Below are 17667 nucleotides of genomic sequence, written 5' to 3'. Positions count from 1 at the left end.
TGGATAGGACAGTACCGTGCTCGAGTGAAAGAGAAAGGCATCCAGTCTTCCACCGCCTGGGCTGGTTTCAGCTCACTGTGGAGTGAATCCTTTATCCTTTCTTTGTCATTGATCCTCACTTGGGAATATTTTTTTCATTGATTTTTAAAGAGAGTTGTAGGGAGAGGTGGGGGATGGAGAGAGAGAAACATTGATGTGAGAAAGACACATTGATTGGTTGTCTCCTGCATATGCACCAACCAGGGCCAGGGATGGAACCTGCAACCCAGGTCCATGCCCTTGACAGGGAATCAAACCTGAGACCCTTCAGTGCATGGGCCGACACTCTAACCTCTGAGTCACACTGACCAGGGCTAGAGCAAATCCTTTTAACAGAATGGCTGGAGCTCTGACCCTGTTCTCAGAAAATCTATCAGTTATTGGGCAGCAGAAGAGAGGGCCCAGAGAGATGATCACACACAGGCTGAATACAGTAGGGATGAACTGGCAGAAAGGTGTAGACGACTGCACCTCAAAGAAACAAGAACCTTTCGGATAAAGATCGAAGAAAAATAAAGACACTAAATGCTTTTCAAAAGGAGAAAGAAAGCAGTCCAACGTTGCACAACCAATCTGGAAATGCAGCAAAAGAAGGAAAAGATCACACAAGGTAGTGTTTTCAGGATGATTGGGAACTGCAGTGGGCATATATGTGAGCGTGTGCGCCAGGCACCGAGGCTCTGAAACACCAGAACTGATACAAGCTCCGTGAACTCCTCACCACAAGGAGGGGCACAGCCTCAAGGGCTTCCGGAGAATTCTCTTCATCAAGCTAGTTTCTGTCAAGTGATCGTGACGCATGGGGCCACCCCAAAATCCATACGGCACAACCAGTGCCAACATCTTCTAACGCTATTGCATAGCTCCCCGCATGCACAGGACACTGGTCTTCTGATGGGACATTTCTCATTTCCACAGGCTGACCCCAGAGGGACGTGCCACTCTTCTTATGGTCACGAAATTATTTTCAAACCCTAGGGTTCACTGCAAATTCTAGAAATTCTAGTGAGCATCAAGGCTGAGAACCCAGTCGAGGAGAACAAGACGTGCCTTGTGCCCCCTGCGGCATGGGTAAGCAGTACGGACGGGCCCGTGTCTCCGGAGCAGGTGCCCCTTGGCGGACCACCAGGCCCCTCCAGCAGGAGGTGTGGGCAGCAGGCCGAGTGGGAAGCGGACCAGCTCAGGTGTACTCAGTTTTGCGAATATAATTGGACGGAACGTAGCCCTTCTTCCCACTAACTTCGGCCAGCCACCATTCTGTGTTCCCTGTCACATCTTTAAAGTCCAGGATCTTCAGTCTCTGATTGACTGACACACTCAGCTCATTTGGGTTCCGTGCTTTGAAGGTATAGACAGCAAAATAGACCTGTGTGTGGAAGAACAAAAGGAGTGAGACCAGGGGAACTGCCGGAGGGTGCTGTCGGGCGGAGCTTCCCGGAGAAGCCGACGGTCTGCAGCTGTGGTGCCGTGTCACCGCCACTCCGGCCTGCCACACGCAGGGCGACTGAGCACCCAAACTACGGCTAGCAGGACAGAGGAACTTCATTTTTAAATTTTGTTTCATTTTAACTAATGTAAACTTAAATTATATCATTTATTAGCTATGTATAGCTGGTGGCTACCATAATGGACAAGACAAAGTCAAAGAAAACCAAAACTCACATCAGAGTTGCCTTCAAGGAACTCAGTCAATATGGAAGGTGGATGAGATGCAAGGACTCCCGTCCATACCCTAAACATAGAAGCTCTAAATTTCAAAAACTTACACACACACCCACACCCCTAACCTCAAAGCTAAGAAGATGGCCTCCAGGTGCCAATAACAGACACCATGCAGACAGGTGGTGCTCAGTGACCAGGAGAAGCCCTGAGGCCGCTGGGCCCGAGGATGAATGCGACCCGAGGCCGGGGTTTTAGGACATGGTTGGGGACAGGAGCTGATGAGGCTTGAACTGAGCTTCTCATACAAAGGCAGAATCTAAAAAAGAGCCACTTTCTCCCTCCACGTGTCAGGACAAAGTGTCCCCTGGCAGGTCCAGAACGGGGATGCGTGTCCTGGGAGAACAGCTCATCTGCACTGAAGAAAGCCGTGTGCAAAGTCTGAGCTAAAAACGAGTGTGAAAACTGGTGCTTTGGAATCCGGAGCTTGGCAAAGGCAAACCCTTCCACAGCCTGGGGCACGACCGACTCTCAACAAAGTCAGCCCCCACGGGAGACGAGCTCACAGACGGGACAGCTCACCGCTGCAGGCCGAGCCAAGGCACAAGAGCGAGCCAGGGACTCCCCAGTTGTGAATCTGAAAGTGGCTTTAAAATATGCAGGTTTAAATGCTCGAGATACAAAGGCTACATTCAATCCCCAAGACAAAAAAAGGCTATTACAAAAGAAATAGGAAAATCTGAAACAGAGCCAGATTTTATTTCTAAATTCTAGAACTAAAAGCACAGTACTTGAATAAAAAAACAAATAAAGGGTTAAACAGTAGACTTATACACTAAGGAAATAGTGAATTGGAAGAGTGGGGAAGGCTTTCATCGTAACACCTTGGAAATGCCCACGACACAGGCAGGGGCTCAGAAGCAGCCCACGAGAGGTCGCCATAGAAAGGCCCAGGAGGTGGAGTTGCTCACTCTCACTACTGGGATTCCTGTGTGCTTTGCAACATCGGTCGGTGAGCCCGCCTCCAGACCACACCCAAGCCCGGGAAAGCCTCTGCCCCACCCTCTCCTGGAAAAGCATCACCTGCACCCACAGCACACCTGCCTGCATGGTGAGTAGGGGGCACTCACCTGGTTGCCTTCGGCCTCACTGCTTTCTGGCTCGTGTCTGTCTTCCGGAGACTGGGCCGTTCTTGCACATCCTTTGACGAGGTCCTTCCCCTGCCCGTTTCGCCCTGGGACGGAGCAGGCAGCCGTTTCTGGATGCCTGGAGCTTCGGTAGCTCCTCGGGGCGGGGGCAGGCTGGTCCACGTCTCGGGCCACATCTGCGGAGTCCCAGGGCCTGGGCTGGGAGGTGGAGCTCGGGTCGGAAGGGCAGCTGGAAGGACTGCTCTCTGGACTCCCCACGTTTAAGGAAGCGTCAAGAGCTCCTTGGTCAAGTTCCTTCGATGAAAATGTATCTTGAGGCTGTTTTCGGCTAGGCCCGGATGTGAAGGAGACAGCCATGCTGCTGGGGTTGAAGGTCAAGGTGCTGCTGCTGTTCTGCCGGGGGACCCTCGGGGAGGAGCCGCTGTGCTCTGACTCGGTGGAGGAGTGGCTGCCGACAGAGACGTCGGAGTGGCTGCGACGGGCGTTGTAGGGCTTCAGGAAGGAGCTGTACACAAAGCCTTTGGTGACTGCAGGAGAACAGACAGGAGCAGCTTTTAGTAGGAGGAGGGAGGGGGGACCAACAGAGAGAAACTAGGGCTTAAAAGCTGGGTCCGCAGTGAGAGACACAAAATAAGACGCCCCGTGACAAAACAGATTCGACATTCACTCCCAGGGTGCAGTGTGGTGGGCAGAGATGAAACGCAGTAACTGCCTGCCAGGCGCTCTTGTCACAGCCTCGGAACAGACGAGTGATGAGGAGGCCTGGGGACAGTCACGGGGACAGTCATCAAAACGGCAGGCCGGAGAAGGAGCACACGAAGACTATTTCACAGGATATCCAGAGCATGGAAAAAGGACGAAGGGCCAACTTCGAGGATGTGCTCACATACAACAGTGTGGTGAGGAGGGAGATGCCTCCCTGCCCATCTCCAGCTGCAGCTGTGAACCCCGACTCTGGTTTAGGGAAGCAGTGGGAATGCTGTGAGCACCGTCCAAGGGGGAAGCTGCTTATATTCATTACAATACACACATGACACATGTACAGCACGTGTGCACTTTAATTAGTTGCCTAAATGATGACAAGGCCCTCGGCTAAAACTTTGGAGCATAAATGGGGACCTGAGATCCTTAGTGCACAGAAACGTGTGTTTTAATGTTGAGGGGAAAGCGCTGTCAAGGCAGGGACCCAGGGTGTGTAACCCCATGTGAGCAACAGCCACCTGTCTACCCTCCCTGTGTGTCCGGCAGCTAAGAAAGGGCCAGCCCCCATTCCTCTATCTGCCAAATGATGGGGGGCCTCTGGGCAGGTGGGAGGGCAAGAGGGTGACAGCTCATCCCGATCCTGCTACCACTGTACTTATTGGGGTCGCGTCAATACAGACCCCAAGGAAGAAGGAGCCCTTTGAACAGCGTGGGTCTTTACGGGGACTCACCTGCCCAGGAACCCACCAGGGCTCTCGCCTGCACCACCCTGGAAGGCCCAGCCTTCGTCCTTCCTTTCCCAGTTCAATCTCTAGTTTTTGGGTAAGAAGGAGTAGAGAGAGGGGGAGAATCCACAAATACTTAAAAAAAAAACTGAAAAATGTTCAGCTCCAACAGTGTGAACATAGACGTTTATGCTATATGCCCACATCCGTATCTAAGACGCTTAGGACCAGATGTGTTCCGGAGTTTAGAGTTCTGGATTTGGGGAGGTAATCAAGTACCTATATTATACATTCCATAATATCCCCAGCAGGGTCTGAGCCAACACCCTATATTCAAAGCTACCAATGTTTCTGTAGCAAAACATACGGCTCTTCACACCAAAAGGGATAAGCAACGAATATAAACAGCCTCACATCACTTTGTTTCGGTTTTGCCAAATAAATTCTAAAAAAACACCCTTTGATTTTTCAAAGCTTTTCAGATTTTAGAATTGTGGGGAAAGGATTATGGATCATTATTATTATTTGCACTTTTCATTAAATTCTGAACCCCTTCCCCATGCCCCCGACCAGAAAAAAAAAAGCTATGAGCTATTTTTAAAGTCATCCCATAAATAGTCATGAGATAAGAGTGTTACAGGAAGAAAACTAAAAAAGCACCCGAAACCCCTGTCTCACAAGTTTTAAATTCACACTCATAAAACACGTCTACAGGCCTCAGAAGAAGGCTGCTCCAGGCACAGGCCCCTCAGGCAGCCTCCTGCTGGGAGAGCTGTAAACAATGGAATCTCCTCTGGAATTTGTAAAAACAACACTGAAGACAGGTTTTGTTTCTGTAATGACTTGGGCATTACACTCTCTAGAGATGGACAGAACTGTCAAGGTTATTTTTCCCTTTGATCAAAGCCTCTCGTTTTTCCCCGCCCGGCTAAGTGCAGGCAGAGCCGAACCAGCGCTTCCGCATTTAGATGCCAGCAGCTGCCGTCTGACACCTCACCTCCATTGTCAATCAGCCAGCGGTTCGGACTGCCCATGGGGTCCTTCTTCTTGATCACGCCCACCAAGTCGCCTTCCAGAAGCGAGACATCCAGGTCCTGGGCAGCGTTGAAGTTCCGGTCTGCGAGGAAGAGCTTCTCTGGGGGATACCTTGCCAGGAGAGAGGCCCGCAGCTCTTCCGACTGCAGCATGTAACTTGGCTGAAAGGCAACACAAGAAATACCATCAGCCAAAGGCCGCCCTGGCCACTCCCCCGCAGCTATTGAACCCCGACACTGTCAGCCTCAGAAATGGGGCCACGACGGCCAGCTGCTCACTGCTCCTGTCAGTCCACGTGGCTGGTAAAACCACGGTGGCCTAGGGCACGCTTTGCTTCCTTGTAGCTATTGAGAAAATTTAACACTCAGTTTTACTGTTACCTTGTGACAAAAAATGTGATTAAAGTGCCACCTAAAGACTCAAAATACCGCCCTGGCTGGTTTGGTTCACTGGTTAGAGCGTCGGCCCGCAGACCAGAGGGTCCCCAGCATGTACCTCGGTTGCAGTTTGTCCCTGGCCCCGATTGGGGTTGTGTGGGTGGCAACCACTCAATGTGTCTCTCTCACATCGATGTTTCTCTCTCTCTCTTCCTCCCTCTCTCCCTCCTGCTCTATCTGAAGATAAATGCAAAAATGTCCTCAGGTGAGGATTAAAAAAAAAAGACTCAAAATACCTAATATTACTAGGTCTTCTTATGGTTTGCTCTATGAAGCTAAATGATTGAGACTTTCCACACGCCGACTTCCCCATCTATAAACACAAATAATATTCATAAAACCAAAATCAAGTAAAAGTAACAATAAATTTGATTCCCCCCTTCTAAGCTAATCTAAATTAATGTCTATGAGATTCTATGGGGCAAAAATATTGTAAACAAAGACAAGTCTTCAGTCTTTTAGATTATGACTTGATGTAATCTGGCAGATCTTACCAAAATTTTCAAAATATGGAGAAATTGAGTTAAAAAAATATAACTCCAGGTAAAAAAGCAGTCAGCCATGAATTGTTTGGCAATAAATCAAATAATTACCCTTTCTAATACATGATCAAAAATAGGGAGGCCTGGCCCTGGCCAGTTTGGCTCAGTGGTTAGAGCGTCGGCCTGCGGTCCAGAGACCTGGGTTCGGTTCCTGCTAAGGGCATGTACCTCGGTTGCAGTTTGTCCCCGGCCCTGGTTGGGTCATGTGGGTGGCAGCCACTCGATGTGTCCCTTTCATGTCGATGTTTCTCTCTCTCTCTCTCCCTCCCACTCTATCTGAACAAAATATCAAAAAATGTCCTCGGGTGAGGATAAAAAAAAAAAAAAAAGGGAGGCCTGGCAGAATTAACACACTCTTAAATGAGCCCCTTCATTAACGGATCAAAGTACTAACAGTTTGCTAGCTCCTTTCCCTATACAGACGAAAAGCCAAGAAGGCTTCTCAGGGGCATCTGGAAGTACAGACCAGGTGCGAGGAACCGCAGGCCGTCACCACAGGCCCCGGCAGGCACACTGATGCTCAGTGACAGCAAGAACATGCACGAGTGAGCCCACGATAGGTGAGAACGCAGTGACTTCTCTTCTCCTATTTAAACTCCTATTAAATTGCTAATCTGTAGAGACAGAGGTGGGTCCATCAATACTAAAAATAATGACAATGATGATAGCTTACTTACATAGTGCTTAACTAACTGCTGGGAAGTTTCTAATGCTTCACATATATTAACTCATTTAAACCTCATAGTAACTCTGTGATGCAATATCATTATTATCTGTGTTTTAGGGGTGAAGAAACCAAGGCACAAGGACATACGGGAGTGAAGGGTCCGTACCGGGATCTGAACCCAGATGGTCCAGCTCCAGAGTTCAGTCTTAACGCCCAGGCCATGTGTCGCCTCCCCGGCTCTCTACTCACCAGGCCCAGGAGCGGCTTCCGGGCAGACTGCCGGTCCATGGTCTTCCTCTCAAATGGCCTCTTGGTGGCTGGAAGAGCCTCTGGGAAGAAGGTGAAAACCTGGAGTTGCTGCAGAACTCTGCTGTGCTCTTCATGGAAGACGGCAATGAGGTTTCCCTCTCTGCCGGCGACTTTCAGTAACTGGAGTCCATGGGAAAAGTAGAGATAGAGGAAAGAAGAGAACACGGATGAAAGATCCCAGGACTGACAGTCTTGTTAAAACCAACTGGAGCCTGGCTGGTGTGGCTCAGTGGTTGAGCGCTGACCCATGCACTAAGAGGTCACCGGCTCAATTCCTGGTCAGGGCACATGCCCAGGTTGTGGGCCCGATCCCCAGTGGGGGGGCATGCAGGAGGCAGCTGGTCGATTTTCTCTCATCAACGTTTCTATCTCTCTCTCCTCGTCCCTTCCTCTCTCTCTAAAATCAATGAAGAAATAAATTTAAAAAAATAAAACCAACCAACTGGAAGCTCACGTTCAGCTCACTGGGTAAGCTACGGACACTGCGGCCTGACGCAAGGGACAGGCTGCCAGTGGGTACGTTGGCTGGCTCTCCTGGGGACTGCTCAGGTGGTGACAGCTGCGTACAAGCCACGGGTTTCACTGGCACCATCAAGGGACCAAGAATTCCAGTTTCTAACAGGCTTGACCTAATAACGTCTTTAATCTACCTAGTTTGAAGAATGTCTCAAACATTCTACTGTGCATTTCCAGAAAAACACCAGAACTTCAGAGATAAATTCTGCACCGCGGGGGCACAGGCGGTAAGGGACTCACCGAGAGCAGCGGCTCCAGCTGCTCCAGAGCCCGGCGCACGAAGTCGCAGTGGGCCTCGGCGTAGCCGTGAATGCAGTTGGTGAAGAGGCCCTGGGCCAACTGGTGGAACTTGGGCAGCTCATCCAGCAGCTGCGCGTTCAGGGCCTCGTAGTTGTTCCGGGCTGACTGCAGCTCCTCCAGAGTCTTCTTGTCCTTCAGCTTCTCCGCCCGTTCTGTGCAGTTGTAGAAGTCCAGCAGCTTGTCAAAGCGCTTCTGCACCAGCTTGTGGGGCCCTGTAAACATGCTCAGTAACTGATTCAGGGGGGAGATGACAAGCCGCTCTGTCCTCTCCTTCTGTAGGGACAAGAAAGGCACGTTGCTCAGTATTCCACATTTGTTATTTTCCAAAATACTCTTCAGGCTGATTTTGTTGTGTCCTGTACCACCTGCTTTACTCCCAGTGCACACGCTCCACCCAGGCAGATCCAAGGGGCCGAATCACCCAACACCAGATGCACGTACATATTCCACAAAACTTCTCAATTTCTAACTCTTCACCCAACAGTGTGCACACATCAAAGAGTCTGCAAGATATGCGAATCCCTCCCTAGCTCTGCAGCTGAAATCGAGAGCTAACCTGTGCACGGAATGTGGCGGCTGCAGTGCGACCCAGATGTGCCGGCCAGCCTGGGTCACTTCTCAGGCACAGGTGTCTGCGTAGCTTGGATTTAACTTAAGATTTAGTTGTTACGTAAGTCTGGGATAGAGAAACTTTCTCACGCCAATAATATCTCTTCTGATCATAACTAACTGGTAATATCTGTCATTTTTCAAAAGATTTTTCTCTTTAATTTTTTCCAGTGGGACAGACACTGAGGGCAGGGTATTGACACATAAAAAATGTAAATAGGTACTAAGTTCTTTTTTTAAAATGCTAATGTTAGAACACCTGTAAGTTCCCTGAGTGTGCACATTTTCTTCAGCTTCAAGACATCCAGACATTTCCAAGACACTATCAACCCCACACATTTCCTTCTACTTGGGACCAAACAAATACTACATACAGCTGACACTTGGACAGTACAGGAGTTAGGGGTACCGACTTCCTGCACAGCTGAAAATCCACGTATAATTTTTGATTTCCCAAAGACTATACTACTATAAGCCTATTATTCACCAGAAGCCTTACCAGCAGCCAATTAACACATATTTTGTATATTGTATGTATTATAATCTGTATTCTTACAATAAAGCAAGCTAGAGAAAAGAAAATGTTATTAAGAAAGTCATAAGAAAAACAAAATACGTTTACAGTATATGTTGAAAAAAGTCTGTATAAGTGGACCTGTGCAGTTCCCACCCGTGCCGTCCAAGGGTCAACTGTATACCTATTTACAATTCCCAAGCACTTTGGCCGTTAGTAATTTCTTTGTAGTTTGTACAGTCTCAAAGATCTGTCTGTTAAAAACTTAGCAATCCCTAAATATTCCTTTTTAAGTTATTCTAATAGTTGTTTTCTTTCTTTCTTTTTTTTATTCTCACCCGAGGATATTTTTTCCACTTGTCTTCAGATAGAGTGGGAGGAAGGAGGGGAGAGAGAGAGGGACACATTGACTGGCTGCCTCCTGCACAACCCCGACCAGGGCCGGGACGAACTGCAACCGAGGTACGTGCCCTTTGCCAGAATCAAACCCGTGACTCATTGGTCTGTGGGCCAACACTAACCGCTGAGCCAACCAGCCAGGGCAATAGTTGCTTTCTTCTGATCTGAGTTATCAATAGTGATCCACGATTATATTTCCTTGGTCCCCTGGAACCAGGTTGATCACAAGCTACGAAAAAATTTATGTGAATACATGCAGGTCCTACCTGTCCACTGAACTCACTGAAGTCATGTTTTGAATATAAAATCCTGATACCAATATCCTGAAGGACGGCCAGGACTCCTGACGCACAAAGCGTGTCTTTGTGGAATTAACTTTTCCATGAACTGGATGTCAGAGAACCCCAGAAAGAGGACCCACCCACGAAAAGGATGCAGAGAAGTATGTTGAAAACAGTGACTTACAAAATTTGTGAAGAGCTGGTCACTGATGTAGCGATGCACCTTCTCGAACTGCTCCAAGTCCTTGTGTCCCTTCTCCATGCACACGTCCCACATGCTGGCAGCGGCCACCACTTTCACACAGGCCGACTCCTGGAGCCAGTCGGAAGCAAACACAGTAAGATCAAATGGAACAGCCTTCATCATTCATCTCAGAGAGCAGTCTGGGGAAAAGGGGTTCTGGAATCAAAATTTTTCTCTATAGTGTAGCATTTTAGCTTTAAAACAAGCATATTCTCAAAACTATGATTTATGGGCACAGGGAAAAGCCTAAGATGTTTAATTATGAGAAAACTGGTGAGGGCTTTTATCATCTCTTTAGCATTTCCCTGGGTCCCTAATTTGAGGGTTTCTTAATGCATCAAAAAGTAAATTATTAAATTAGAGTCAAGAAGATCCCTGCAGGATTATGATAATGAACAATCAGCTCTCCTCCTCGAGCCTTGGCGCATGCTGTCACCTTCTTAAAACAACTGCCCACTGCCCTGTGGGAATTACAACCTTGCTCCCTTCACCCACTAGGGCACACATGACGAGGGCTCTAGCTGCTTTCTTCCTTGCAAAAATACCTCTTTACACACTAACTTATTAATGTGAAGGCAACAGTCAATTGTAACGATGCTGAAACAAATGAAAAATAAAAATAAAAATAAGTGAATGCAAAGGAAATACCTTGTGACTGATCCTAACGGTTTTTAAATCCCAGGCCGGTTTTCTTTGGCTACTTGAAACAATGCTGGGCCATTTAAGTCCAAAGAAAGCTTATTATTTTGATGTTAACCTAAATAAAATCTAGAACTCCATTAATATATTTCCAGGGTAAATTAAGTCCCTAAGCCAAAACTATCAGTGCCTCATACATCGGTTTGATATTTTACTCCACCACATTTTTGACCTATTTGTCTGTAAGTCCTTTCTCTGTACATATAAATAAAGCCAGAGTTTTGCTGGAAGATAAAGTGGGGAATCCTTCTAATTCCACCCGAGTGGGGGAACTAGTGTGAAGCATGATGTCCTCTTATATTTCTTTAAAGGAATGTTGTCAAGTTGCAAAACATCAGTCCATATGTCGACATGAAGACCAAGTGACGTAGTCAGTGGCCCTCAGCATTTGCTCTTGCTGGCTCTCTATCAGCCACTCTGCTAGCTCACGTTATTACTGGCAGGGCTTTTCCATCTCACGTCAGTGACAAAACTGTTCAGCATTTCCCCCTTAATGTCCACTGTCAATGTCACACGTGTCCACCTAAAAGTGCTTCCACCGGTTGCTACAGAGATGAGCCTTTTTTTTTTTTTAATCCTCACCCGAGGACATTTTTTGTTCAGATAGAGTGGGAGGGAGAGAGAGAAAGAAAGAGAGAGAAACATTGACATGAAAGGGACACATTGAGTGGTTACCACCTGCACAACCCAGCCAGGGCCGGGAACAAATTGCAACCAAGGTACGCACCCTTAGCGGAAACCGAACCCAGGTCTCTCTGGACCGCAGGCTGACGCTCTAACCGCTGAGCCAAACCGGCCAGGGCGAGATAAGCATTTTAAGATTTGGAGGCCCAGGTATATACTTGCTATACATTTAGAAAACATGGAGAAAAAACAACCAACAGGGGGCACCAAATGAAGGAATTGTAGGTCAAGTCCTCAGACAAGAGAACATACTTAGTAGTTGTCCCAATATTTTTTTGCCAAATCTCTCACTGGAAGCCAATGTGCTCCTTATATTTCTTAAAAGTTTCATAACCCCTAGTTTTTACCTAATTACATTTTAAAACATGAAGGGAAAGAATTTGATATTTAAAGGAAATGTAGGGGGCATTTCAAATCAGGGGGATTATTACTCAATAAATGATGATAAGTGGATAACCAGTTGTGAAAATAAAGAAAGTTGAATCCCTACCTCAAACATTTTATAGACTAAATTCCAGCTAAATCAGTAACTTTAACATTTAAAAAATGAAATGCCAAATGTACTACAACATGGGAGAGCCCTGGCCAGTTTTGCTCAGCAGTTAGAGCGTCGGCCTGCGGTCCAGAGAGACCCGGGTTCAGTTCTCGCTAAGAGCATGTACCTCGGTTGCAGTTTGTCCCCGGCCCCAGTTGGGTCGTGCGGGTGGCAGCCACTTGATGGCTCTCTCTCACATCGATGTTTCTCTCTCTCCCTCTTCCTCTCGCTCTCCCTCCCGCTCTATCTGAATTAAAAAAAAAACATGAGAGATACTTGTTTTTTATTATCTCAGAATAGGAAAGGTCTTTTAAAATGTGATACAGAACTAAGAAGCCATAAAAAAAAAACCTCTAAGTAGACTACAAAAAAATAGAACATTTCTACAAAGAAAATACAATTTAAGCAAACTCAGAAGTCAACAAACTGGGGGGAAATTTTTGTAAACCATCTTAGACATATGGCAATTTTCTCCAATATATACAGAGGCTCTACATATCAACAAGAAAAAGACTAACAAATCAATAAATAAGTGCTGCAAAATATAAACAAATCACAGAAAAATAATGACTTAAATGCGAAAATATACTCAACTTCATTCAAAGAAATGCAAATATAAACTATATTAAAACATGATGTTTTTAACTATCTTTCAAACAAAGATAAGACATTTTAATTTTGATTACAATGTGTGTTAGCAAGGGGTGGAGAAATCATTTCATACATTAATATGTATTTTACACACATGCTAACAATACAGTATCTAGCAAAATTTACACTGTCATGACAACTTCCAGTCAAGATGACAGCGTAGGTAAACGCGGTATTGCGTCCTCCCACAACCACATCAAAGTTACAACTAAACTACAGAACAACCATCATTCAAAACCGCCTGAAATCAAGTTGAATGGAAGTCCTACAACTACGGAATTAAAGCAGCAGCCACATCCAGACTGGTAGGAGGGGCGGAGGCGGAGGGGCTGGTCCCACACCCACGTGTGGCGGATAAAAATCAGGAGGACACCTCGGCTGGGACGGTCCTCCCTTAGGAGTGAGGGGTCCCTGTCCCACACCAGGCGCCCCACTCAGGGTTCCAGTGCCAGGAAGAGAAGTCCCCATACCTTCTGGCTGGAGAAACCAGCGGGAACTGAGGCTCAGGGAGGCTGAAGCGGCTGGAGCCCCAGGCAGCTCTGTAAAGGGCCCGTGCACAGACTTATCAGATTCTCTCCCTCTAAACTTGGAGGGGAGGCAGCTCGAGAGGCGCCAGAGACACACAGGGAAGTACTAGGCTGTTTGGCACTGGAGCAAGGGCTGGAGAGGGGGCTTTCTCTGGGACAAACGTGCTGTCTGAGACCTTTGTTCCTTTGGTGAGTCCTTCCCGGGGGCAGCAGACAGTCTCCATATCTGGGACTCCAGCAACCTGGCTCACACTGGTAGCCCCGCCCTGGTGACTCCCTGAGGCCCTGCCCCACCCAACTTTCAGGCCCACCCAAGCTGTTGCCAGTTACTTAAACATAGTATTGGCCTGTCTTGGATCCTGCTTCAGGTTTTCCTAAATTCTTTCAAATAAGCAGCATCTGATCTCAGCTAGCCCCATACTTCTCGTTAAGCAATACATAGAAACAAACACAGGGAGGCAGCCAAAATGAGGAGACAAAGAAACAGGTCCCAAATGAAAGAACAGAACAAAACCCCAGAAAAAGAACTAAGCGAAATAAAGATAAGCAACCTAATAGATGCTGAGTTAAAAATACTGCTTATAAGGATGCTCAATGAACTTAGTGAGAACCTCGGCGAATTTAGTGAGGGCCTCAAGAGCATAAAAAAGGAGCAGTCAGAAATGAAGGAGGCAGTCAGAAATGAAGGAGGCACTAACTGAAATAAAGAATAATTACACAGATTCAATAGTAGAGTAGGTAAAGCCAAAAAGCAAACCATCGATTTGGAATATAAGGAAGCAAAAAACACCCAGCAAAAAGAAAAAAGAATCCAAAAAAATGAGGATAGTGTAAGGATCCTCTGGGACAACTTCAAGTGTGCCAACATTCTCATCTTGGGGGTGCCAGAAGGAGAAGAGAGAGAACAAGAAATTGAAAACCTATTTGAAACAATAATGACAGAAAACTTCCCTAACTTGGTGAAGGAAACAGACATATAAGTCCAGGAAGCACAGAGAGTCCCAAACAAGATGAATCCCAAGAGGCCCACACCAAGACACATCATCATCAAAATGCAAAAGGTTCAAGACAAAGAGAGAATCTTTTTTTTTTTCTTTTTATCCTCACCCGAGGACATTTTTCCATTCTTTGCTCAGATGGAGCAGGAGGGAGAGAGAGGAAGAGAGAAAGAGAAACATCAATGTGAAAGGGACACATGGAGTGGCTGCCACCTGCATGACCCAACCAGGGCCAGGGACAAACTGCAACCGAGGTACATGCCCTTAGCAGAAGCCGAACCCAGGTCTCTCTGGACCGCAGGCCAACGCTCTATCTGCTGAGCCAAACTGGCCAGGGCCAAAAAGAGAATCTTAAAAGCAGTAAGAGAAAAGCATTTAGTTACCTACAAGGGAGTTCCCATAAGACTGTCAGCTGATTTCTCAAAAGAAACTTTGCAGGCCAGAAGGGAGTGGCAACAAATATTCCAAGTGCTGAAAAGCAAGAACCTACAACCAAGATTACTCTATCCTGCAAAGCTGTCATTTAGAATCGATGGCCAGCTGGGGTCATGTGGGTGGCAACCAATCGATGTGTCTCTCTCACATTGATGTTTCTCTCTCTCTCTCTCTCTTTCCAATTCTAAAGTTAAATGTAAAAAAAAAAATCTAGTACTCTAGGCTTTCAGATACACTCACATAGATCTACAAGGATATTCCTGTGCCAAGGTTTCTAATCTTTTGCAACTGCAATTTAAATAACTATCAATAGAGGATTAGTTAATATATTATGGCATGTCCGTAAAATTAAATATTATGCAGTTGTAAAGAAATGAAAGAGCAAGAAGCTCTGTGTGTCCAGGTATGGGCTGACTTCCCAAATGGTGCTATTGAGAGCAAACCCTAAGATACTCAACAGTGTCGCGCGCACACACACACACACACACACACACACACACACAGTAGGAGAGAAGAATCTAATAAATGCCACCTGCCTCTATGAAAGATGACTAGAAGACAGGGGCAGGAGGAGTCATTATTTTTACTTTTTACTTATCCCTTTGGTACCGTTTGAATTTTATACCATTTTACTTAGTTTAAACAAAAATGATTTTTTTAAAACAAAGGACCTCTTCTTAAGAAAACTGTTTCATAGGATGAGATGTTCATGTGTGAGGGACAGGGATATATCATATATGTACACAAACACCATTCTGTAAGATCAGTAGAGAAATCAGAAGTGTGACTGCGAGGAACCGGTCCTGGGCCTGACTTCAGGAAGGAAATCCTGCGCAGGGACAGGCAGGTGCCCGGGCCCGACCGCCGCACCTCCTCCGGCTCTGCAGACCGTCATGGTTGGAACAACTTTACAGGCCTCCTGAAGAGCAACTAAGTAAGTTGGAAACGAATATTATTATTAAAAGACCTCCACAGGAACTGTTCTCTTTCTATTCTACCTTCATATGGTTGTGACGAGACGAATTGTGTTACGTGCTTCGGGCATAGCCGGATACAGGAGACGGTAATAAAGGTGGTGGGAAGGCTGAGAGGGAGGAAGAGCTGGGCCACTTTAAAATCAATACAACAGCGCTGATCTTCTAAAGGTTATTTAACTTTTAAATAGCCTCTAGGAATCCCAATAAAAGTACGCAATGGCGTAGGGGTCATTTGAACCCAGACTGCTCAACATTCAACACTAAGCTGGACGCACAGGGCAGCGAACCGAATGGCACCGCGTCTGACCCTAAGTGGAGCGGCGTCCTCACTCACCCGGATGTGCTGGAGGTAGAGGGACAGGTCTCGGATAAACGATTTGATCAACCTTTCTTGCATGCGGAAGTTCTTTTCTGTTTCTTCAAATGCTTCATCTTTTATCTGTTCAAAATAAACCAGTGCTGTTAGCTGATTTGAACTCTCTCTCAATCTACCTTATTGGCGCCCTGGCCGGTTTGGCTCAGCGGTTAGAGCGTTGGCCTGCGGTCCAGAGAGACCCGGGTTTGGTTCCCACTACGGGCACGTACCTCGGTTGCAGTTTGTCCCCGGCCCTGGTTGGGTCGTGCGGGTGGCAGCCACTCCATGTGTCCCTTTCACGTCGATGTTTCTCTCTCTCTCTCTCTCCCTCCTCCCACTCTATCTGAACAAAAAATGGAAAGATGTCCTCAGGTGAGGATAAAAAACAAACAAAAAAAAACTCTTACTGGCAAAAGTATCTTTCTTAAAAACATCTTTTGTTTGTATTTTGAACCTTTGATGTTCCCCTGAATCATACTCAACTGAACGTAAACCCCTCTACATGGCTTTGAGAGATCTGTAAAGTATCTAAGGGCCCCTGCCTTCACACCTTGCCTCCTCCGCTCCGGATGGAGATCCTTGGCTCTGGTCGGGCTGCTCTCTCCACCAATCTCTCTGGCACCTGCCACACCTGTGGATTCTGTGCCTTCGCCCGGTGTCGTTGCCTTGCCAGGTATGCCCTCGCCTCTCCCTATGCCCACCTGTCTCCTTCTTTTAAGGCTCAGATTAAATCTCTTGCCAACATGAAGCTCATGTTTTCTTAGGCATGACAGCGTGCAGAGAACAAAGGCCAAACTTAGCAACTGACTTCTTTCTGGCTTGCATTTTCCCTTCCTGGTATTGGGTACACACGGTAGAGTGAATGAAGCCTAAAGACTTCGGCTGTATCCCCAGCACTGTCCATAAATAGTTTTTCTAGTCACTCAACACCCTCAGACTTCATATCTCCTAATGTGTGACACATGGTGTTGAATTTAGGTGAGCTCTCAAATCCCTTCTAGCTTAATAAGTCTGCAATTTTAATTTTGTCTTTACATAAATTATAAGCTTCTCATGGGTGTCTAAAACCACAGTAATCATTGCCCTTCTGATTTGCTTTTGCACACTGGCAGCTCACCGGCATGGACAGAGGGCTGCGTGGGTGGACTGACATCACCAGCAGCTGCAGGATCCGGTATACACTAGCCAGCGAACACAAGGGGAGGCGCTCAGAGGGGATCATGCCAATTGACGCCAATGTAGGCTGCCCCGCGCAGCCCTGAGAAGCTGCCAAAGACATGCTGCACCTTTAAGTGCAGGACCCTCACCTGTGGAGCAAAGCCGGTGAGGTGCTTCAGGTGACTGCTAACTCGGTTGGATTTCTTGATGATGGAGTGGATGTTCAGTTTAGAAATCTTCTCCATGAGGCTATCTTCATCGCCCTTCCGGTACTTGAGAACTAGGGAGTGAGTCAACGGTGAGCTAAGAAAGCTCTTTCCTGAGCACAGAAGACTACAGAACGGGCTACAAAGCAAGACTAACAACCCGAGCTAGTGCTGATTTCAATGAGGATCAGAGTCCTGGGTTCAATCCCAGCCAAGGGCACATACCTCAGCTGCAGTTCGTCTCCAGCCTCAGCTGGGGTCATGCAGGAGGCAGCCGGTCAATGTGTCTCTCTCACATCGATGTTTCTCTCTCTCT

At 47.0% G+C, this 17667-nt stretch overlaps 1 protein-coding gene across 2 annotated transcripts in view; it reads right to left on the bottom strand.

Moving 5' to 3' along the window:
* Positions 1–321: 321 nt before the first annotated feature.
* LOC118632527 (dynamin binding protein) overlaps positions 322–17667 on the bottom strand; it is an 88176-nt gene continuing 70830 nt past the window's right edge. For both annotated transcript variants that reach the window (XM_036265715.1, XM_036265716.1), the window contains 8 exons: positions 17295–17425; positions 15967–16071; positions 10067–10195; positions 8020–8352; positions 7204–7383; positions 5271–5469; positions 2829–3373; positions 322–1405 (listed from right to left, as the gene is read on the bottom strand). In XM_036265715.1, the coding sequence (XP_036121608.1) occupies positions 1220–1405; positions 2829–3373; positions 5271–5469; positions 7204–7383; positions 8020–8352; positions 10067–10195; positions 15967–16071; positions 17295–17425 (1808 nt within the window). In that variant the 3' untranslated portion in view covers positions 322–1219. The remainder of the gene's footprint in view (positions 1406–2828; positions 3374–5270; positions 5470–7203; positions 7384–8019; positions 8353–10066; positions 10196–15966; positions 16072–17294; positions 17426–17667) is intronic.

Source organism: Molossus molossus, unplaced genomic scaffold (assembly GCF_014108415.1).
Source record: "Molossus molossus isolate mMolMol1 unplaced genomic scaffold, mMolMol1.p scaffold_m16_p_17, whole genome shotgun sequence".
Classification (NCBI taxonomy): Eukaryota; Metazoa; Chordata; class Mammalia; order Chiroptera; family Molossidae; genus Molossus; species Molossus molossus.
The sequence above is the reverse complement of the archived record's forward strand: the minus strand, read 5'-3'. Positions and strand labels throughout refer to the sequence as shown.